This window comes from Corvus brachyrhynchos, unplaced genomic scaffold, assembly GCF_000691975.1.
Source record: "Corvus brachyrhynchos isolate BGI_N302 unplaced genomic scaffold, ASM69197v1 scaffold44, whole genome shotgun sequence".
In the NCBI taxonomy this organism is placed as follows: Eukaryota; Metazoa; Chordata; class Aves; order Passeriformes; family Corvidae; genus Corvus; species Corvus brachyrhynchos.
Window position 1 is genome coordinate 1,716,778 of NW_008238359.1, and position 23,114 is coordinate 1,739,891.

General features: G+C 46.4%; 1 protein-coding gene across 5 annotated transcripts in view; it reads right to left on the reverse strand.

The window, feature by feature from the left end:
- Positions 1-8,199: 8,199 nt before the first annotated feature.
- PAK1 (p21 (RAC1) activated kinase 1) overlaps positions 8,200-23,114 on the reverse strand; it is a 75,637-nt gene continuing 60,722 nt past the window's right edge. For all 5 annotated transcript variants that reach the window (XM_017735925.1, XM_017735928.1, XM_017735927.1 and 2 more), the window contains 5 exons: positions 19,664-19,781; positions 19,113-19,212; positions 17,107-17,303; positions 15,429-15,566; positions 8,200-13,531 (listed from right to left, as the gene is read on the reverse strand). In XM_017735925.1, the coding sequence (XP_017591414.1) occupies positions 13,445-13,531; positions 15,429-15,566; positions 17,107-17,303; positions 19,113-19,212; positions 19,664-19,781 (640 nt within the window). In that variant the 3' untranslated portion in view covers positions 8,200-13,444. The remainder of the gene's footprint in view (positions 13,532-15,428; positions 15,567-17,106; positions 17,304-19,112; positions 19,213-19,663; positions 19,782-23,114) is intronic.

The following is a 23,114-nucleotide window of genomic DNA, read 5'->3' on the forward strand; positions in this document are numbered from 1 at the left end:
TAGAGAGGCTGCTGGAGCCGTCCCTCCCACGGTAGGAGGGGCCATGAGAGGCTTAATAAATTCAGTCCCCAAGGCTAGAGAAATTAAAATCTCATCATGGGACGCAGACAGCTGCTCATGGCATGGCTCTGGGAGACACCGGGGACTTAGGGACGAACTTAGGATTGATTCGTTCATCCCTTGCCCACCCAGAACAGGAGAGGCTCGTATTCACATCCGACCTTGGCAGAATTAAGCGTCCAAAGGATGGGGTTTGAGGAAATATCCCAAAGGAGATTCGGGAAAGATGTGTCATCGTTGACCCTCGGAATTAAAACTCCTGAACCTCCTCCATGAAAATATTTTCCATGGCTGTAAGCCCCAGGCAGGAATCCACTACACCAGGTTTCTGAGCAACCCCGGATGCAAACCCGCTTATTTTACTTGGGTTTTTGCATGGTTTTGGGCTTTAATATCTAAATCCTATTAGAGTTATAACTTCCTTTGAAGGGGGAGAGGGGACAGGTCAGTACAACAAAAGCAGGTTGTATTTTGTAACCTCCAATGCACCCTGGACTTTCAGAGAGGCAAAATCTCATAATAAAGTTCCTCAGGACAGGAAGCTGCACAACCTCATGCAGCTCTTCCTGCTCCATAAAAGTTCTTTGCCACATTAGAAGCTAAACAAACATCCCCTCCAGCCCTGAAGGGCTCTCTGAAACACTACTAGTGCAGTTTTTCTGTCCCTGTAGTTTCTCACATTGGGATTTTTCTTCTTAGGTGAAAAGACAGATCAGGGGGTCCCTCAAAAGCAAAATCAGCAAACTGCCCTTGGGAACAGAGAGGGCAAAAACATGCCAGAAAGGATGGTCCAGCAGATTTTTGTGCCGTTCACATTACAAAGAGAAACTTTTAATTAGAAGATGAGCTACAGAGGTGACAGCCTGGTTCACTCCAAAACTTAACGATGAGCAGAAGGCACATAAGAGTTCCACTTTAAAACAGTCCTTACTTAGCACTTGGTCCTAAAATAACATCACTCTTCCTGTGGAATTGGGAGAATTGGAATTAAATAAATTCAGGAACCACAAGGCATGAAGGTAGAAGCAGCTAGTTTTATTGCTGGTGGTTTTCCAGCTAACATTTAGCTGGCTGGGGTAAAAACCCATGGGGCTGTGTGTGAGCCTCTAGAAAAATTAGTTGCTTTATGGTCTAATTCCTGGAAATCTGATAAATAGGGCAGGAAAGGGTGAGATTAAGAAGACTGGTGGCACTAATGAGATTTAGGAAGCAGCAGCTATTCCAGGTACCCTGCAGTTTTAATCTCCTGAGTTGATCCACTGGATTTTTCTCCTTATGTATTTGGGCCGTGTTGAACCCAGATTCATCACGGGGCCCCACTGAGGTCCTGCAGGTCCATGGCCAGAGGAAGCATGGCATGGGGGTGGCCTGGAAGGCTTAAGGAGTAGTGGAGAACACAGAGAGCCAGAGCACTTTGCTCTGCCTTTGAAGACAGTAGTAAGGTCAGCAACTCCCCAAAGTAAGTTCTAAAGGGCCTTCACCATCATCCCTTTTCTGGCTGCTATTATTCCAGCTGCTGCATCTTCATGGTGTGTATGAACCCCAAGGGTTATAGGAAGATAAGGGGACAAGGTTGAGCAACATCATCAGCCCAAAAAAGCTCCTTACAGTGGAGGTAAGAGCCTGAAAAATGAAAAAGCTTATTAAAAGCACAACCATAGTCTTACCTCCTAACAAGCAAAGAAAACCTCAGATATCTTTGTTCTCTGCCCTAAAACATCTCTGTGGTTTTGCTTTCTTTTGGGTATAGAGATGCAAAGCCTTCAGCATCAGTTTCCTCTGCAAACACCTGGCAAGACTGATCAGCTGGGCAGATGCTGCTCTGGCTTCAGTATCTTCAGCTCGGAGTTCACCAGCTTATCTCAACCACAAAATCCTCACCCAGTGTCCCAGTCAATGCCCTAGACCTGCCAGAAACTGGGAATGAAGGCAAGCAAGGATCTGCTGGAGCCCTGCCACCACCAGCAAGTCCAGCCTTGGAGTTTATGAGTCCCTAAAGGAAATGCCTGCAAGGGACCAGTGCTGTACAAACCCTCTCCAAGGATATCAGCAGGGTAGGTCAGCCTTGAACCCAGTGAGTTTTGCTTCTGTGTCAGGACAAGATAAAACCAGGGCAAAAATGGCACAAACAGGGAGTGGGGATGGTGTCCCTGCCCAGCTGCCAGCCACATCATGGAGTATTTTGGTGGGAAATACATATGTTCACACCCTCCTACCCTAAGTCCTCTCACAACACGCTGCCTTGGCAGCAGGAGGGGCCAGCATGTGTCCCCATCGTGTCCCCCATTCCACACAGGACATTTGCCCAAGGAACAGCTGCTGAACTTTCAGAGCAGGTGATTCATGCGGGTAACAATTTCCCCACAAGATTTAGGACAGAAATGGCAGAGTTTATGGCAGTTCCAGGAATGATAAGGGAGGAGGGGGGAGAAGGAAGTGACCTGAACAAAAACCAGGGAGAGCATCAGCACACCCCAAAGTGTTGGTGTGGGGGGGGACAGGGTAAAGCAGAGGCACAGTGCAAATGGGGAGCAACAGGTTTGGCAGGATGCTGGCAAGCCTCCATGGAAACCTGGGCCTGGCCCTGCACCTTCATCCTGGGACACCTCCTTCACCAACACTTCTCAGGCTGCTTGGGTTGATCTGAGTTGTTTCCAAATGTACTTGCTCCCAAGAAATGCTGCTGTCCCTTCCCGAGGATGGCAGCAGCTGTGGATAATGGTGCAAAGTCCAACCAGTTGTGCCCAAGATATGGCAATTTATTCTGGAGTGTGCAAGCCACCAGGTGCAAAACTTAACCCAAGAGTCAAAATATAAACTCAAAAAAATCACCTCACACAGGCAGAACGGCCAGGCAAGTCCTCCCAAGTCCTGGGGTTCAGGGAGGAGCTCTGAGCCTCGTTTCTGGGAAAGCCCCATGCCTCAGGTGGGCAGCAAGGGAGACCAGGCAGACACATCATGAGCCTGACCACGGGGGACCAGCCCCAAATACAGGCTGTGTGGAGTGGATGGAGGGAGCTTTTACATCGTCCTCAAAGCAGCTGGCAGGGACACTCTGCCTCTCACAGCTGTTCCTGCAGCAGCTCCACTTCCCACTCTCCCACAGCACAGCTGGCTGCTGCTGGAGTGGATACAGCCTTGTCTAAAGGGAGGAAGGGACAGTCCTCACTCTTCTTCCATAGCTTGTGGCTGTCTTTTAAGAAATGGCATCATTTTGTCCTTTCCCGGCAGAAATCAGGAGATTGCAACACACCCAGGAGGATACAGCCTGAGGTACCCTGAGAGCCCAAGGGACTCCCAGAGGGGAAAATCATGCAAGGACCAGTGAGGAAGAAGAGGGTGTGATAAAACATCCCTTGGCCAAATTTTTCTGTGTCCAAGAAACGTAATGTGGCAAATGGTGAGGGAGGACTGTGACAGGTCTCAGGAGTGAAGTACTTCAGAGTTTTGTTTCTTGAGCACACAGGCAGCTGTTCTGTGTTGCCTCCTCCTCCTCTTTGGTCGGTGATCCTGGAGGTCCACGTTAGCCCTACCCTGATGGTTCCTCCCTCCAGAGTGGTGGGGACGTCGCAGCAAGATCCCCCACTATCCCTGGGTTACACACCACCCTTCAGGGAACTGAGCAGCCAAAGAGTTTTGTGGGGACTCAGAGCTGATGTCCCATTTTGGACTGGCAAATATGGTTCCCACCACTCAGGCTCTTAAAACTGTGCTGTGCCCCATGTCTCTCAGCCTGGGCTGTTGCTTGTGCTGCAGCTTTGCCACCGTGGAGCCTCTCGGGTGACACTTGTCATCACCAGGGTAAATCCAGAGAACTCATTGGGTGCTTCTTATCCTTCACATGGTGGATGGCATGGGCAAAGAGACACAGGCTGGCCAGTGGGACCCACCATCAATGAGACCTCCCTTCCCCAGCACACCAGCACCAGTGGTGACATTGCCTAAAGCTCCTGCACCCACTCAGGAGCACCCAACCCATTCTCCCTGGTGCAAGGGGAGACCTGAATGGGCTGGTGCCTGCTCTGGGGACATCACTATCTTTCTGTGTTCCAGCATTACCACTGATCTCATGCTGGTCCTTCCTGGGCTGGGACCTACCTGGTGGATTCTTCATGGTGCAAAAAAGATGGGACAATTCACAGTGTCCCTGGGCTGGGCTGTTCCCAAAGCCTAGGCAGCTTCAGAGTGACTACAAAACACAAAGGCCTTGCGTGAGAGGTGGGGTTAGAGGCTGATGTGGTTAGAAAATGTGAGGAACAGAAGAAAGTGGTGGATGCTTCCTGTCTAGGGGCTTCCTGTCCTCTCCATGAGGCTGGGTGTGAGGAGCCAATTCAGTTTTGTTACGGCTCAACAATGGTTGTCGGAGGCATGTGGAGGAGGGGTGCACATGTGCCAGGTGCAGGAGGCAGCTAGAAGAAGCCTTGTCTCTGGGGTGACTTCGCCTGGCAGCACCTCCCATGAGGCAGGCAGTAGGAGATACTGTGGAGGGGCTTCTCCGATCGGGTCTCTGCCAATGGGTGGCAAAGAAAGGCTGGACTGGGCCAGTGGTTCCCTGTTAGCGAGCGGACTTTGGGAGGGGCCGGGGGGGTATAAAAACTGACCGCACTGCTGCTCGCTGGCGGGGCTCTGTCCCTCCTTTGCCCTGCCCCCAGCCTCCCTTCTGGCTCTCCTGCCCTCGCTGGCTCGCTCCCACACCTGTCCTGCCTTCCTGTGCCCCTGACTGCTGCCTTGCCACTTCGCCCCACGTCCTTGCCTGGACTGCCAGCTGCCCTCCCTGCCGCCGCCACCCAGCCGGTCACCACGATCCTGTCCAGGCTCCTGCTCGTCCCGTCCAACGGGCTCGCTGGTCGTAACGCCCTCTTTTTCTCTCTGTCCCCTCTCTCTCCTCTCCCCCAGTCCTTTTCCATTTTCCTTTCTTCTTTTCTGTCTCTTCTAGCCCTCTTTTGTTTGGGCAACTCCTTTTCCTTCTCCTTTCTCTTATCAATAAGCAGCTTTTCAGATACAACATTTGCCTCATTTGGCTTAATTTCCTTCCGTTTTTAAAAGAACTCCTCGCAGTTCCCCTCAGTGAAATGCGACACTGGGGAATGAAAAGGAGTGGCACTGAGGGAGCAGTTTGCCCCCCAGTTCACTGCCCTCCTGTGCCAGTCCAGACTCACTCCCCAGTCTGCCTCTGAGCATTTCAGCTCTCCACTGGTGAGAAAAGAGAGGACTCTTACCTGCCTGCCGCCCTCCAGGGCACAATCCAGGCACACCTGAGCCCTGGACACTATTACAGCTGCACACGTGGCCAGCAGGACCATGACCTGGACTGTCAGAAAAGCTGTCAGCCCCAAATTTAGGCAGGTTAGTGGTTTTAGGGCGCAAGGAGTGGAATGAGGGATGAGTCACGGTTCACTTCGCCCCTGACTGCATTCACAGGGGAGGAGCCTCTGCCCAGCAGCCTCTCTCAGCCCTGCCAGCCATCGTGGCACAGTACCTCTTCTCCTTTACCAGACATAACCAGTACGTCAGAGCAGACCTGGCCCACCAGAAAGTCCCACCAGACTTGGGAGAAGCACAAGGGTGTCGGTGAACCCAGCATTAGGGACCCATGCTCGGATGGGAGCAGAGGGCTCACACATAACCCATGAACCCATGGCCGGGGGGAACACGTTTGCCTTACGAGGCCACTGCAACTTAAAAACGTGAGAGGAGCAAAGCTGGAGGAGGGAGGATCACAAGGGAACAGACACAGCGGGACACCAGATTCCACCTCAGGATGACCTCCTTATCCATGCCCGCTGCCTTCAGCGTGCATCCTCCAAAAGAAACAAAAAGTTTCTTTTTAGGTTGCTCGTAGAAAATGAACATGTAATGAAAGGACTCTTCTGTGCAGCTGCCGGGAGAGGGCATCACAGCCCCAGGAATGAGGAAGGATCGGACAAGCCCAGCCAGCTCCCTGCTCACCGTGTTCAAGCTGCAGAGCCTCCTCAAAGATGAGCTTGAGAACCAAAACTTGGGAGTCTTCTGGGTGCTGCTGGAAAATGAGGGACCCAGTCAAAGCATCCTCAGCATGAGGAGCTGCAGTGTTCCTGCAGCATGTGCTAAGGAACACCTCTTCACTGCCGTACCTGCCAGTGTATTGCTTCTCCTATCATTTATTCCCCTATTTTGTTCCCAAATAAACAAATATCCTGAAGATACACACAGAATAACTGTTCCCACTAGGATTTAGCTGCCAGTGTGCTGTGTCTGGCTCAGACCCGAAGCTGTGTTTTCCCCAAAGCTTTTTCCTCTCCTTCCTCTCCTGCTCCCCCTTCACAGATCAGCTGGTCTGACACAAGGCATTGTCACCTTGTGTCCATCTCCAGAATCATTTCTCTCCAAAACTTCATTATTTAACTCCAATTATTTAACCCCAAAACTATTAAGCTATCGAATAAGCCTTTGATAATTATATGTTTTTAGATTTGGTTATGAATTTTCCTTCAAGGAAAGATGCCTTGGGCTCTGAAGAGCCTTCATACAGGTTATACTTCACTGAAATCAGCATCAACCATTTCCTAAAGCCTTGACATCATGCATTGTCCAACATCTCCCATCCCCCATCAAGTGCTGGACAACTCAGTCAAGTTCATCTCAAGGGAAGAAGCCTCCAAGACAGAAAGTTCTCCCCAGAAACCATGGATAATGGTAGCTAGTTAGAATACACTCTGCTCCCTCCATGGGACAGGGGGTAGAGCCACCAGGACCAATCCTGGGCATTTTTAGGGGCACTTTGAGGGGGGTGTACATTACCATGAGCAAAGTTCGCCTGGTATCCTGCTTTGTGAAGCTTCACAGGAGGAGAAGTTGTTCAGGCTAGAGAAGAGAAGACACTGTAGAGACCTTGGAGCACCTTCCAGTACCTAAACGGGTTATAAGAGAGCTGGAGAGGGACTTTGGTCAAGGGCACGGAATGACAGGACAATGGGAAATGGCTTCAAAATGAAAGAGAGAAGGTTTAGATAGGATATTAGGAAGAAATTCTTCACTGTGAGGGTGGTGAGACACTGTCATAGGTCATCCAGTGAAGCTGTGGATGCCCTCTCCCTGGAAGTGTTCAGGGTCAGGCTGGATGGGGCTTGAGTGACCTGGGTCTAGGGGAAGGTGTCCCTGCCCATGGCAGCGGCGTTGGAACTGGAGGATCTTTAAGGTCCTTCCAACCCAAGCCATTCTGTGATTCTGCAGAGGTGGTGTTGGCCCAGTCAGATTTCTTTTCTCTAATGGGACAAGGACATCCAATGTGGGATGCTACCACATCATGGCAAAGAGAATCACCCCAAATCCCTGCCAATTCGGCTGCAACGTTCCTCTTGCTCAAACATTGGGGCCCCCATCTTTGTAAAATACAACTTGATGGGTATCTCCTCTAGTTTTCCTGACAAAAGCTGATGGAAAGCAATCTCCAGCTCCAGCATCTGTTCTAGGCAGAGGGGGGTTTATGGAGTAACACTGATTTCCTTATTCTAGGTGGTCAGGTCCCGCATTCATCCCTTTTTTCTCAGTGGGTTCTCTAAAACCTGGCTTAGCACCATCTGACTCAGAGGAGCTTGGCAGAGCTTCTTCCTGCTCCTCACCCCCATGTTCCACAGATGCTGACCTCAAAGTCCTCACAGCACTGGGTTGGGCTTCTCAGACTTCAGAATAAAACATCCAGGTCAGATGAAATCCAGGCAGTATGATGAACTCTTGTTCTTGTTATCAGCCTTGTCCCACCAATCCTGGAAGAAAAACTGATGCTGGGAAGGTGGGTGCACATACCCATCTCAAACCCACCCCTGATTTCCTCCTCCACACTAGGAGCCTCAGACACCAAACTTTATATGTGGGGGGAAAAAAGCATCCAAGCTGCCTCCTCTTCTTCTTCAAGATGTGGTCTAGATCCTGCTTCCAGCCTGCTTTCCAGAGCATTAACTATGTCCAAACAAGTTAAAATAAGAGGTGAAAGTCACACTTGCTGCAACAGCTTTTAGTGTAGTCATTTTGCTCAATCAAATGAGATCTGATTAATCTAAAACAGGTCAGAGAAACACAACCCCTCTTTCAAGCACCCCCATTCATTTCTACTATCACTGCAAGGGTCTTTGAAACAGCAAGTCAAGCAGAACCAAATAATTAATCAAGGTCTTATTTAATTTTTATTTTTAAAATGGCTGAGCTGACCTGGCACATTAAACAAACTCAGCAGTACAGTACAGGAGAGTTATGCCAAGACAGCATGGAGAGAAATACATTATCCAGCAGATTTTAAAACTGCAACAGCCTCTGTATTTCCAGGTGGGACATGACACAATGACATCTACCAACAGCGGAGAGCTGCAGTCAGAAATCAGTAGGTGCAGAGCAAAAAGCCTTCTTTACAAACACAAGACCGAAGTTGGGCGGCTGCTGACACGATCCCAAAGCAGAGCTGATCTCAAAAAGACACGACACTGATGCTGCAAGGCAGGAGGGAACGAGCTGCTTGTCATCCACAGAAACCTGTGTTAAATTCATTTCTGCTGTTTCACACATTCAGGAAATCTGGCCTCTCTCTTCAGTTCCTTGGCACATCAAGGCCATCTCCTCCATTCTAGCTCCACTTTTCCTTTTCAGCTGAATTTTGTCATTTTTTGTGAACCTCCTGGATTAGCTCCAGCTCTTAGCACAGGCTGTGACTCAGAGCCATATTGCTGCTCCAGTCTCCACTTTCAGCACCTTTTCCCTTCTCAGGCTCCTTTCTGCTCTCCTCCTTCAGACACGCTGCTCCCTTGAGATGCAGGAGGCTGATGTGACAGTCCCTGAATTTCCTCAGCAACTGTGCAATTGAAGTTTTAACCTTTGCTTCATCCTACCCTTTGGACCAACTCTGTCTCTTTCCCACCGCTCCCTGTAGGCTCCATTTTGGCAGGAAGTTTCTATCCAGCTCCCATCCTTATTGCAGTTTTGTTGCTGTTGGCCATTCCCTGTCAAAGTCGGCAGCTGCTTCTTTAAGATCCCACCTTTGCCACCGTGAGTTGTCATCAGCAACAAACCATGAGATCCTACAGCATTCATTACACATATGCTTCATCCAGTTGGGCTTACAACCCCAAAATACATCTACAGGCTCTCTATTAGAGCTGAAATAAGAAGCCATTAAAAAGTCTTACTGTTTTACGGGGGAAAGATGAACAGATAATCAGTTCACCTTTAACAGTTTTAACACTGAAGATGTTGTCATTCACCAGACAAATGGACTATGCAAGCTGTAAAATTAGGAATGGGCTTCAAACAAATATTATTCTTGGAAACTGGTCAGAACCAATTTTGCTGTCAGCCAAGAAGGGTGGGTTCTAAGAAAGCAAGCACCTAGTACAGACCATTGCAATCCTTTCTTGCACAGTACTCTGCTGCAAACGTGCCCTGCTTACACCGACCAGCAGCATTTTGAGAGAGATGGATTAGGATACTAACAGAGATCTCAGCTAAGAGCCAAACTTTTATACACCTCACAGTCCTGAGCAGGCAACATTCTCAGTACTTTTTCAAAACCAACCCCCTGAAAAGGGACATCAAGCTGGCAGCAAAACACAGCAACCCCAGCTGCTTTGCAAAACAGTGGCTTTTGTGTCGATGTGGTGTCTACCCACCAAACTTCTTCTCAAGCCTTAGCCAGATCTTTTAAGTCAAGTAAGTGTCTCCATGGAAACCTCCTTTCTCAAGGAGCCTCCTTTGCTGGAGAAATCCCTGCACCCCTTTTGTTTAAAAGGGGAAGGCAGTTTGGTAGGAGCATAATGCCTGCCTAGAGAAGTGCCTGTAGGAACTAATCAGTCAGATTTATGTTCTTTAAAAACACGTCCACTCAATGAAGACATTTCAGGGATGGCTAAAGGTGTGCTACTGCTGCTGCAGCCAGCCAGTTCTGCTGTGCCCTCCATCCCTGGCTCTTCACTCTCAGCCTCACAGAACCTCCTGAGCTAGAAGGGATCTGCAAAGATCATTGAGTCCAGCTCCTGGCCATGAACAGGACAACTCCAGGAATCACACCATGTGCCTGAGAGTGTTGTCCAAATAACCTGCCTTCTTCCCACATGGTCTCCTCTCACACACATACACCTCACACACAAACTCTTGGACCCAAGTCAAATTGTTTAGAAAACCTCTAAACCCTAAAAAACCCTAATAGCTAAAGTAATATAAATCAATGCCCATGCTTGAAACATAGGAGAAGTCTTATTGAAGCTACCATCAATTGATACTCAAATAAGACAATCTCTGTGTTTAAGAAAAGATTAGTTTTAGCCTCTTCCTCCACCAAGCCCTTTGTAAACTGTAGGATATGAAATTATTTCTGGTATAAGATTGCTTGAGATCCCTCAAAAAGGAAACCAATTTTCTGAAAAGACAGTCAAAACAATTGAATATTTAATGTTCTAATATGGAAGAGAGAACTTAATTATTAATTTGCCTGCTAATATTGAAGGGCTGTGATTAAAAATGGTTTCAACTCAGGCAAATCAGTTAATAAGAGAAAGTTAGGGGGGGAAAAAAGGCACCAAAGAAGCTGTTAAGTTGTAGTCACTTTCAAGTAACAGCAGGAACAAGATATTCTCAGAAAAATAAGCCCTAGAGGTTAAATTTTCAGTCAGAAAGTCACTGTTTAAGAGCCCTCTGTAGACAGGAAGGTGCTGTAGACAGGAAGGGCTCTTCAAAAGCTAACGGAGATGCTGGTGCCAGGCAACTCACACATAAAAGGACAGGGGAGGAAACGATGCATTTCAGAACAGCTAGAACGAAATAAGTCCATTCTCCTAAGATTAAGCTAATTACAAATTTTTTTAAAGATTTTCGGAGAACATAAAAACATGATGTGTCTGGCAACAAGAAACCAGGTCCAGGCACGCTGTAGCAATCGCTGCCTTTTCCCACCCACCCATCATGAGTGGGGACAAAACAGCCTGGGACAAGATGACACACAGGCATGGGCAGAGTCTTGCAGCTTTTCCCAGCAGAACGAAAGGCTTTTGGCAACACCCCTCTCCAGCAGCCAACAGAAACCAGGCAGGAGCGAGTCAATGTGGAAGTCCACGAGACAGAAGCACATTGTAAGAGGAGGGATAAACAGTCGCTGTTAATCCCTTTCCATTATGCAACAGAGGATCCAGAAGAGCAACTTAAACCACATAAAAATAACCTTTTCTATCTTATTTGGGGAAGTTTGGCAGAAATCTTGCTGCAGGAAAAAAACCTCCCATGCATGCTCGCAGATAGGGCACACCTGCATTAAGGTTCTCATCTCAATGAGATGCAGAGAAGGGAGTGGGGAAGGGAATTAAAGAGAAGTCAGAGACATTAAACACATTGTGGATCAAACTGAACCCTGTGCTGTCAGAAAAATAATCAATTTCCAAGTCTGCCAGTCAAATGAGATTTTAGATCAAGAAAGATCCAGCCACTAATTCTTTTCCTCCCACATATGCCATCCTGAGTCTTCCAGAGGGAATACAAAGTCTTTTTCAAAGGGAATTATTCAAGCATAGTGGCCTTCCATTCCACAATTTCCACCTACGCTCCAAGCAGATGAGCTCATTAATAGATCATATCCCTTTCCAGGTTGGCAGCTCTACTGTTTTGCCCAAGGAATTCATCCTTGGATACAAACTTTGTGAAAGGAAACTTAATAAAACTGGGAGATTAAATATACACACACAAAGGGAGAGAGGCTGCAAATTTGGGCAACAGACTTCACCCCTCACTGTGTCAAACAGTGACCAACCTGGAGCACAAAGAATGGGAGAAGGCCCCTCAGAAGCAACAGAACTCACCAACTACCTCCACCCAGTAAAGCTGGTATAAGAGCTGTCATGGACTGTGGAGCCAATCGGAAAAATTTATTTCATTAAAGCCCAGGTGCAGGGAGGAAAGGGCTGAGCCAGCAGCAGGTCTCAGCAAGAAGGAATGAATTTCTGTCCAACACAAAGATGAGAGGTTACTCCAGAATAGGTTTAAACTCACCCCATGTGTGACCAAAGCAGTACAGAGAAAGCAGCTCCCGCAGTTACAATACACAATTTTTTATCGATTTTCTCTGTGTGTAAAGTTACTCCCTTGAGGGCCACTCACTATCCCAAAGGACTGCAGAAGAAGGGGTAAGAAACAAAGGTTATATTACTTCATTCAACACATTCAAGTACCTGGTCACCATAAGAGCAATGACAGACTTGTCTGGTGACAGTGAATTCTCCAGTTCTCCCCTAGCCCCAAGTTAAGAAACGCAGCAGCCACTTTATTAAAAATCAGTATACAGCTGAACATAAGCCCAGTGTTTACAACCAGTCCCTCTTCTAGTAGTTCCAGGTTTCCTGATGTTTTACAGACTATTGGCAACCCGAGGAATCAGTAGCATAAAGAAACTATAATTTCAAAAAATTCATGTCTCCACATCTGCAAGGAGAAAGCAGCATCCATTATCAGTTTGTTTTCCATTGAACTTGCTCTAAGAAACAAGAGTTTTCAACATATTTTGCAGGCAAATCTTATCTTTAGAATAGAAATTGCTTTGTTTGTTTATCACACAGGGTAGGGTCTCTAGAAAGCCTCACAGCGCTGATAAAATAACCCTAAAAGAGCTCTCTGTCGTTTTTTTCCCTGCGATTTATTTCCTAGAACAACAAAAAAAATATCTGAGATTTGTTTAACTAGTAGAGTTGCCACTAAAGGGGGAAGGGAAAGGAAGGGGGGAGTAAGGGGGCAGTTCACACAATTTGGCAAAGAGATCATCCATGAATTAAGTTCTCCAATGGCTGCAGGAAGCACACAGAGGCTTTGCCTACGCTTCCTCGAAGCATCCAGCAGTGCTGCAGGAGGGATGCACCTTCACCCCCTCGTTCCCCTCTCTGCTGACAGCTGTTCACATTGCTGCTGCCTGCTTCCTTCCCTCCTCGAGTCATCCAAAGCACAGAGCAGCCTCCGTGGTGTAATAGCAGCTTGGCAGAAGCAGGCAAAGTGCAGCCAGCAAAAGATTTAATTTATTAAGATAAACATGGTCTAAGGCTCCACATTATTTTTAAAAATAAACACCATAAGAAATACGAACACAAACTGGCTTCGCTACGTGGAGGTCAGGTTCAGACGCTCTCAGAAAGATCTCCTCACCCATACAAAATGTTCTTCCCCTCTCGTCCCCACCACAAGGATGGAAGGAGAGTTCACCATGTAAGATCAGCCCTGTCCCTGTTGTGTGCCCTTCCCTGTACAGTGAATGCCACCCTTCAGGGCAAGTCAAAGTTGTCAGAACACCCCTGCAAAGAAGGAGCAGAAGGGGAGAAGGGCAAGTAATTCAGTCTCTGAAATGAACATCTAAAAGTCTTGACATGATGACTGTGTTGACTTCACCACTTTAGTGGTTATTCTTGGCTGCCTCTTTAGCTGCAATAATCAGAGGAGTGAGACTGGATAGAGGCTTTGCAATTTTCAAGAACTGGTGCTAGGACAAAACAAAAGAAAAAATGGTTAGAATTTTTCAGAACATGCTCCAGAAGTGGCTATTCTAAACATTTTCACCTAAACCCATATGAAATCTAAGAACCTACTCTACTCTCTGTACACATGAAACCCGAGGATCTGTTACTACCACAAAATTCTGGGGATTGCCTGAAGTGATGAAGAGATTTGCACCCCACACATGCTAAATTACCCAACGTTTGTGCATGTTCAAGATCAAGCAAAACTCAGCGAATTCCCCTGAGGAATTAAAAAGTTGCAATATCTATACTGAAATCCAGTGTGATGGAAGGTGTACTAAAATCAACCTGTGTGACTCAGACACAAGGCACAGGGCTCTATGCAGGAGTCACCTCTCATTTCCCTGTTCCCCATTGTCACAGGTCTGGAGAAAGCATTGCCTTAGCCTTCTACCAGATATCAGAAATTTGCAAAGCAGCTGAAATTGAGAAGAGCAGCACAGAGCTTGCAACACAGCACCATTCAGTCTGCTACATTGGTGCTCTTCTTGAATTAAAACAGTATCAAAACAGCTCTCAGAGAGTGAAGGGCAAGTCCACAAGCTGTTCTGAAAACAAAAAGCAATGATAATCCACAAGACTTCTGAGCATCAGAAGGGATCAATCACCCAAGGCAACACGCTTCAGAGATGGAAAAAAATAAGAAGTAAAAATTCAGAGGCCACAAGGTAGTTAAGAGCAGGCTGAAGCGTTACAGTCAGAATGTTCTCCTGCTCCAAGGAACAGGACATAACTTCTTTCTGATATTTTAGGACTGAAAAGTCCAGAAGAAAAAGTGATCTTTCAATTACTGCCATTCTGTCAGCCATTTATGCTTCATTATAGTCTCAGAAGGCAGCAGCATGTCCAAGTCTGAGCACACTACACAAATTAGTGGAGAGAGAGGAAAACAAAAAATGGAAACTGTCTGATACTTAACGTCTGAGTGTTCCTGATCACAGATATTTATTTTACAAAGACTTACATATTCCACCCTCATGGCAAATTTGACAGAAAGAACACACAAACCACTCCTCTCATCCATGCTGGTAAAAATCCTGGCACCTTGGTCCTCAACTTTCACCATGAGTTCAGACTAAGTCATCAGTTTTTCAATGAAATATCTGATTATAGGGTGGTAAGGCACTGGCACAAGTTGCCAAGAGAAGCTGTGGCTGCCCTATCCCTGGAATTTTTCGAGTCCAGGTTGGATGGGTCTTTGAGCAGCCTGGTCTAGTGGAAGGTGTCCCTGCTCATGGCAAGGGAAGCAGAACCAGAGGATCCTTAAGGCCTCTTCCAACCCAAGCCATTCTATAATTAAGGTATCTCACAGGCTTTGTTCCATCATCTCTGTAAGGAGTAGTATCAGGCAAAATGCGGTAACACTGAACTGCTCCAGTTAATGGAAGCCACGCACATTTCAAAGAGCTTTGTGATCCTTCCTCCAGAAAGGAGACAGCCAGAATATCTGATAGCTAGAAGCCTTCCTGCTGTCCAAACTGGAACAAGCATGACAAGGCTGTGATAACACATACAGATGTCATGGCCAGACACGTGAAGAAACCACAGGAATCGGGGGTCTCAGCATTTGGCAGGCCTGGGACATATCTCTTATTTGAGGGTGGGCACAGAACACACTGCACAGCTGCTGCCAGTAGCCAGTACAGCATGGAAAGGGAGCAGTCTGTTATCACTTTATTATGGATTTATGTTTGGGGGCTGTGGTTTTCAGTTGCTTTTTTCCCCTCAGAGGTTACCTTAGCTGTGCTTGTGCCTTCAGCTGATGCAGTATTCAAGACCTCAAACAAGACCTCGCCCTAAGCCTGGCCTCACTCAGGATTGTATGATTACATTGTTCCAGTCTTGTTCCCCATCACCTACCTGTAGCAGCTCTTTTGCAGAACCTCTCTTTTCCACGTCCATTTCAAGACAGCGATTTAAGAAGTCTCGGAATATGGGTGAAAGCTTTTCTGGATTCTGCAGTTCTGGAGTCCCGTTAGTAGCAATGAGATACAGGGCCTAAGACAAAAACAAGCACCCAGGAAACAGAAGGTTATGAAGATTAGATTCTATCTCTGGATTAGAGACACCCATTTCTCCTCTCCCTCCCCACAGTTCAATGGGGAGGAAAAAACTCCACCTCATCAGGGTCACTAATCAATGCCTACATTTCAGCAAACAGAATAGCTGCCAGCCCTATTTTTTGTGGATGAGATCCAATCCTTTATTGTTTTACCCTTGTAATCTGGGTTTGGAACCTGCAGCCCTCTCAAGGGATTACAAGGACAAAAACAACATTCCAGACCCTGTTTACACAGGGAAGTTAACTGGCATGACTCTACCATTACTCCTGTAATGACTATATCCTCATGGGAAGGTAACCCTGACTAAATAGATTTTTCTTTCTGTTGGTACTCTGCCTGAGTGCACAAGGCCTAAAACATCAACATGATAAAGATGCAGTTGGCTCTTTACAAAAGATGTCCAGCAGACCCTTAGGCATCTTTTAACACCCTGCAGAAAAAAAGCAGTTTTGCTACTGCTTGGGGATCAAGCATTCACACACACCCTCTGAGAATCAAGAGACTCAAAATTCATCCAGTTCAGGATTTCATGTGAGAAACTTCCTGGATGAATTTTCAAAAGAAACAGAAATCTGTCAGAGACTCGTTAATATACAGGCCTTTTGAACACATCACTCAACACATCCCATGGGAGCAGTCTAATAGACTGGTAATTGGCATAAATTGTGTTAAATGAGGCCAAAGTATTGTTACTCTAACTCAACACCGTTTTATTCCTTATAGTCTTCTTGGCTGCTGCATTTCTCTCCCAAAACCAGTTCCATTGCAAGAGATGGAAAAAGAATTTGAACAGAATTTTTCTAGATCCCTCCAACCCATGTAACTGGGGGAAAAGCCATAAACCTAGCTTGTATTAAGAGAAGTGATGTCCCTACATGCTGACAGCATATCTCCTTTTGTTAATAATTAAACAAAGCGAAGACATCAGGAGGCTTAAGCCCTGTCTAAAGGCTTATTACGCTTCTCATTTTACTTGGAGCGTGCAAGGAGGAACAATTTGCCAGTAGGAAGAAGGTCCTACTAGAATAGAATCGAATTGAATCACAGAAACATAGAATGCTTTGGGTTGAAAGGGACCTTAAAGATCACAGAATTCCAATACCCCTGCCATGGACAGGGAACCTTCCACTACACCATGCTCAGAGGAGAATTCTCTCATTCACAGGGTAGAAGGTTTGAAGACATGACTGCTTTGTTGCAGTAGGTAGAACTTCTGCCTCTGTTAGCATCCCAGAAAGTGGGAAATGACGAGTATGCATGATCTAACTCATAAAGAACCCACACCTCTGCTACCCAGAGCAAACTATGGGTTTTAACTAAGACTATCTCAGTCTTCTCACTAGGACATCTAAGGAGACCACAGATTCATTTGAATTAGATGGGGCTGGAGGTGGTGAAACCACACCGGAGGATTCAAATGAGCTCGGTTTCATCAGCAGCTTAGTGAAGAGCTGAGGAGAAAAGCACTCGCTTACTCTCAGAGGGTTCTCATTGAGGTAGGGGGGCTCTCCTTCGATCATCTCAATGGCCATGATCCCCAAAGACCAGATATCCACTTTGGGCCCGTAAGCCTTCCGCGTCACCACTTCAGGTGCCATCCAGTACGGGGTGCCCACCATGGTGCTGCGTTTGCTCTGCTCAGGAGTGATCTGGGCACAGAAGCCGAAGTCAGCTGGAAAATTAAAATAGGGTGGAGGGGAAAGACAGAGACGAAGGAATCAGCAAGTTTCTCCAAAAACAACCCTTACTGACACCAGAGCTACAGTACACTTTACCCTGCTGCGCTGTCTGGTGTGCTGCTGCTGCAACTGTGACAGGAGGAGAGGTTTTGTGGCTAATACAGAGGATGGTGTTTAGAGCCAAGTTTCTAAACCTGACTCTCTGAGGCCATGAGGATTCTAGAGCTGCTTTCACTTGTCTGTGTGAAAGGTGGGGATCAGGAAATAACCACATACAGGAGTTGGGACATTCAGCTGTGTTTCAGCATTACACAGCTGTAACACACTCTGTAATACATCATCTAAAGACCATTCCTGGATATGCGAAAACAGGACTTAATGCACAGTCTGATCTAGATACACTGCCCAGACCACACGCTGTACTGTACTGTCTGGTGATATTTTCAGTCCAAGAGGTATTACTTCCCCTGTAGACATATCATTTCTCAAACAGCATCTATTTTATGGAGCAAAGAGTGTTCAGAATAAATGTAAAGTACCTAAATTTATACTGATTACTTTCTTTGAACAGAGAGAAAGATGGAGGGCCTTCACACAAAGATTGCTGCGCCCTATGTCTTATTTGTATTTGGCTTACCAAAAGAAAACTAAATCTGTTCTTGCAAGCACAGCAGAATCAACACAGCAAGATGCACTGCCCATCCTGACCCCCTGTGGCATTGCACATCTAATTTTAGGCAGAATGATGAAAATTAAACTGATTCCTAGCTGAGTTTTCATCAAGGGTAAATACCAGGAAAGGACATATGGTTCATAAACAGGGCAAATTTCCAGCAGAGCCAATAAGCAGCTCAGATCCAGAAGGTTACTGCATCATATCCACAGGGATTTCTCTAACTTTAAACTACAGCCCGGCACCAGCACACCGTGCTCAAAGAAGTTATTCCATAAGAACAGAGCACTTTGGCCCCCATCAGTTATTCATTGCTAACACTCCTGAGATCTGGCTCCACCAAAGTGCAGCTTTAGTTTAAAAAGCAATTATGGGCAAAAAAACCCCACCTTCTTACTCAGCATATCTGCACCCTGTGAATTTTAAGTTATATCTGCTGTCACTGCCGACAAAAATAGATTTATTTATGCCTACTGGGTGCCAGCCAACAGAACTGAGAGGAAGAAAAAGGGAGCACCATTCTGTTAAAGCTATAGGTGGAAGATAATAATTCAGTGGTTTCCAGGCTTATCTCTGCATGGACAATGACAAGCACAACAGCTACCTTAGCACCCAAGGGGCAGAACAGTCTCAAGGTTTTCATTACTGGTGATACCACAAGGAGGAAACAACATTTAGACTCCAGTCTGGGTTGGCATTGTAAGATTAAATGATTTCTAGTTACACAGTTTTCAATTCTCCCTCCACTTCTCCTGCCCTTGAGTACCTGCAGCATTTTCCAGACTGAAGAGATTGTTCATAAATGAAGACTTATAGCCTTACACCTTCCAACCCAGCTTTCTAGACTGGAGTAGCATTAAAATACTGTTATTTTAGTTCACATAAACAGATGGCCCAAAGCTAGATGAACCCCAAGCCTCACTTCAAGTCTGGTATCCCTTCACAAGGATTTGTGTTTGCCAGTCTTCATTAAAACAAATGCCACAGAAATATCTATAGCAGCATTTCTACAGCCTGTTCATCATGACAGCATCAAGTACCTCAAACACCCATCTCCCTAAAATGCCTGGCCCAGAGCAGATAACTGGCATGGGTTGATAAGTCATCAGCAGTACATTTCCCTGCATACTTAGTTTGACAGAGCCATCCATTCCCAGCAGGATGTTGTCACTCTTGATGTCTCTGTGAATAACCTGGTTTGAATGGAGGAATTCCAGGGCTTGGAGACACTGAAAAATAATTGAGAAATTCTTACTGTGCATGAAATGATTCACCAGTCACAATTAGCCAGCTAAAGGACTCAAACAGACTGTGCATTTTTGGTAGTAATGGCGCAGGGTCTCAGGGCTTTTCATATACTCAGTATGTGCAGGGCTACAGAGATGTCACACTGGGATCAGCAGATCCCGGGAGGACAAGTTAGTCCCAAATGACTTGCACAACAGACAAAGTCAATAGGATCCCAACCCCATTTCCCACTCTAGTTCCTCCCTCTGGGGTGATACATGAGGTTTGCATTAGAATTGATTGCTGCATCCTCATAGGTGAAATCCATTCTCTAAAAGAATGACTGTCACATTACAGAAGCTGGAGACATTCCCATGGAGTCAGTGACAGATGGTGGAAAGTCCATGTCCCATTCCCAACCAGAGCTCCCTCTGACTGTGAGTGCTGCTTTACCTCCCGGCACACGGCGGCGATTTGTCCCTCGTCCATGCAGGTCTCTGTCACAACATCGGTGAGGGAGCCTCCTGCCAAGTACTCCATCACCACCCAGAGCTCTTCTCCTACAAGGTAACTGAAGGGCCCAGACCAGATTTTAAAAACAGAATGCACAGGGTTTTAAAGTTGTCTTAGAAGTGCTCTAAAAACAAGAGCTGCGTTTAACAGTATTAGGGAACCACAAAATTCTGGTACTTTCTGTACATGGGAAGATCTGATCACAACCTGAATGACCAAAGAGAAGGGTGAGTGCAGAAAGTTGAGGAGAGGTGTAGTGGGAGAGCTGGCTAGAAGTTTCCTGTCCATAAAGGCAAGGCTGAATTTTTCTGCCATGGAAAGGATGCAGACTAAGATGGAGACCTGACCTTACAACTGCTCCTGCTGCTGGGAGAGAAGGAAAGAAGCAAAGATGGGGTCCGAGCATGCAACCCAGACATTTGGCACACAGCAATGGCTTCTGAGGGCTCTTGCACTGGAAGAGGTGGCTGGGGGCTGTTTCACTACTCCTGGCATCCTGCTGTCCTTAGCAACTGCTTGCTTTGCCTCGGCCCAGGGACAATTCTGGGTGACACAAAAGATGGCTACCCACAATCAATCATGAATGAGCACTTCTTTTTTAAGCACCATGCATTTGAAAAATCACCTCAATCTTTTCCACATCATCCAACTAATCTGTGATTTTGTCTGAAAATTTCAGAACCATTCATAAGGTCAAAGTAGTACACCTTACTGGATGAAACAACAATTTAAAGATTTAAAATAGAAAAGGAAATGCCAAAAAGGCAGGTCTTTTCTAAAGAAGGCCCATAGGAAGATGGGGAGGAGACAGCTGAGATGAGAGTGGCTTTTCTCAGTCATTTGGGATATTCCTCTCTGCTGAGTGTGTGTGTGTACCCATGTCTAAAAGTAGAAGATGGGAGATGAAGACTTCAGCATTAACGCATTAAGAACAAACAAACAAAAGAACCCAAAAAAAAAAAAAGCCCAAACCACTAACCATTTCTGCCCCTTTTTGGGCCCATCAACACAAACTACCAGGACAGATACATCAGGATGACACACTCCTGAAGGAAGGAATCATCACTTTGAAAACCCACCTTTTCAGCCAATCCTCTCATTTTTCAAGTGAGTAGACAGATGAGTCAAAAGTGAGAGGGCAGAGAATCTAATTAAAAGCATCATCTGGCACTAGAGTTCATCAAGGATACGTTTGCTTTGCTCTAAAACACTGATCCTACTGAGGAATGAATTTGCCAGGAGCCAAATGCAAATGCAGGATAGGTATTAGGGAACAATTAGGTAGAAAGCAACAGTAAAGGAGAAAGAACCTATTAAGCTTGGCATGGAAAGTAGACAGAGATGAGTGAGACATCACAGCAGTGAGCAAGGCGTGGCATTTACCCCCAAAGGACACACTGACAACACCAAGCTGATGAAAAAAATCCCCCTAAATAGTAATAGTGGTCTGATCTACACCTGGATGACAGTAGTGTTATAGTTATGGACAGCCTTTAATTCCAGGGACAAAGTGGGTATCCTGATTTGCTGATGCTGAAGACTGTGTAGGGAGGTGCAATCTGGAGATTCTTACAGGATGCAAAGCCCAAGGGCATAGGGCTGTGCTCCCGCAGCACAGAGGTCTCAAATTCCACTATGGAACAGAAGCTGATGCACTGGCTTTTTTTTTTTCCCAGCATTACAGACCCCAGCAAAAGCACTCAGCCCCTCTGAGTAAGAAAAGAGCAGGAGGACTGCTTTCAGAAGCACTCCTGCTAATTTCTGTGGGTCATTTACCTTCTGTTGGGCTCTGAAAGCCCAACTGCATCCACACTCTTCCTTCCTGCCCTATGCTATAGCTACTTCTTCACTTCTGCCAAACCAGGCTTTCTGCAGATTTTATCAGCACCCTCTCAGCAAATCACCCACCATGGACATCACAAGGTTTCCCTTCATTGCCAGTAGCACTCTCTGCAGCCCAAATCCCGCTTCACTGTAAGAATGGGGGCAGAATGGGCTCTTTGCATGACAATCTCAAGTTCCACATGCTGGGAGCAAGCTGGTGTATCTCTGCAGCCAAAACAGATGGAGCAAGCCAAGAACCATGCTGTGAACCAAAGCTGAGCCATGAGCAGCCACAGACATGTGCCAAGACCCTGGCAACTCCATAATTGATAGATTTGACATAACACAGAGGGAGGTGGAATTAACAGTGGCTCCCTGCCAGCTGCCACCAAAGGAATGTCATCTCAGGGTGGTACTGTCTCAGGGATCTTTCCACTCGCTTGCCAGTCTTAGTCACTGAGCTGCCCACTGAAGGCATGACTCAAACCCACTCTCTCAGCAGTTCTAGAGACACCATCAGGAAGTCCATACACCTACATGCTGCTCTGATGCAACATCAGGCGCAGCATGGTGTCACACCTTGTCACCCACTGTCACCTTCCAAAACAAGCTGGCAGTAAAAAAAGCCTGATGAAAATCTTTGAGGAAGAAAAGGATGGTCTACAGCTTTCTCTTCATCCATCTGCAAGAGCAGCTAATGTCTGATCCTGTAAGGTGCTCCTCAGCTTCCACTTAGATACCTTAGGAAGTTGTCCACCAAGTCCTGTCTATCACAAATACACATATTTTATTGATAAATTTGATGAAATTTGGAGTTGCCCAGAAGTGCAAGTTCATTCATTACAGAATTTTGCACCAGTAACTTGCCTCCAACATGCAAACATGAATATAGCCTGGAAAGAAACCAGTGTGTTCTTGTAGCATGACTGTCTTACACTTTCAGCTTTATTCATTGACCACCCATCCCTACTGCAGTTTGGGGTTGGGGTAACAGAGGCTACCACTTACTTGTGGGGTTTATTAAGTTAAGGAGTTCTTCAGAATGAAACTAAAGGGCAGGAGTTTGCTTTGCCTAGCACTGGGCATCTGACGCCTGTGTTTAGATGGCTGAGTTTAGAAGCAGGGCTCTGAGGGCCTCTTTCATGCAGCAGAAAGGAACTGGCACCTCCAGCAGGTAATTCAGCACAAGTGGCTGTTTGTCTGTACAGAAGACTGGTGTCACTGTCTTCAGAGCCAGATGCTTCTAAATCCAGCTCCCAAGTACAGCTGAATTAGGCATGTCACTATCTTAAATATCACAGCACACCTTTGTGCAACGCTGGCCACTTAGACTGCAGCAGAAAAGATGCTTAACCACAAGCATGTAGGCTGTGCAGCTATGAGGCGACAAAGAACAGGAAACCCTTGCATAAGGGCAGGAGCTGAGGCAAAGAGAAGAGAGAGAGCTGGGTCATGCCAATGGCTATCTAGATTGCAGCTCCCACTAGGGACTCAGAAGGGGAGACACTGTAACAGAACCACAAAGCAGAAACCAGTGATCAGCACATCCTTCCTCCACCTCCTTCAG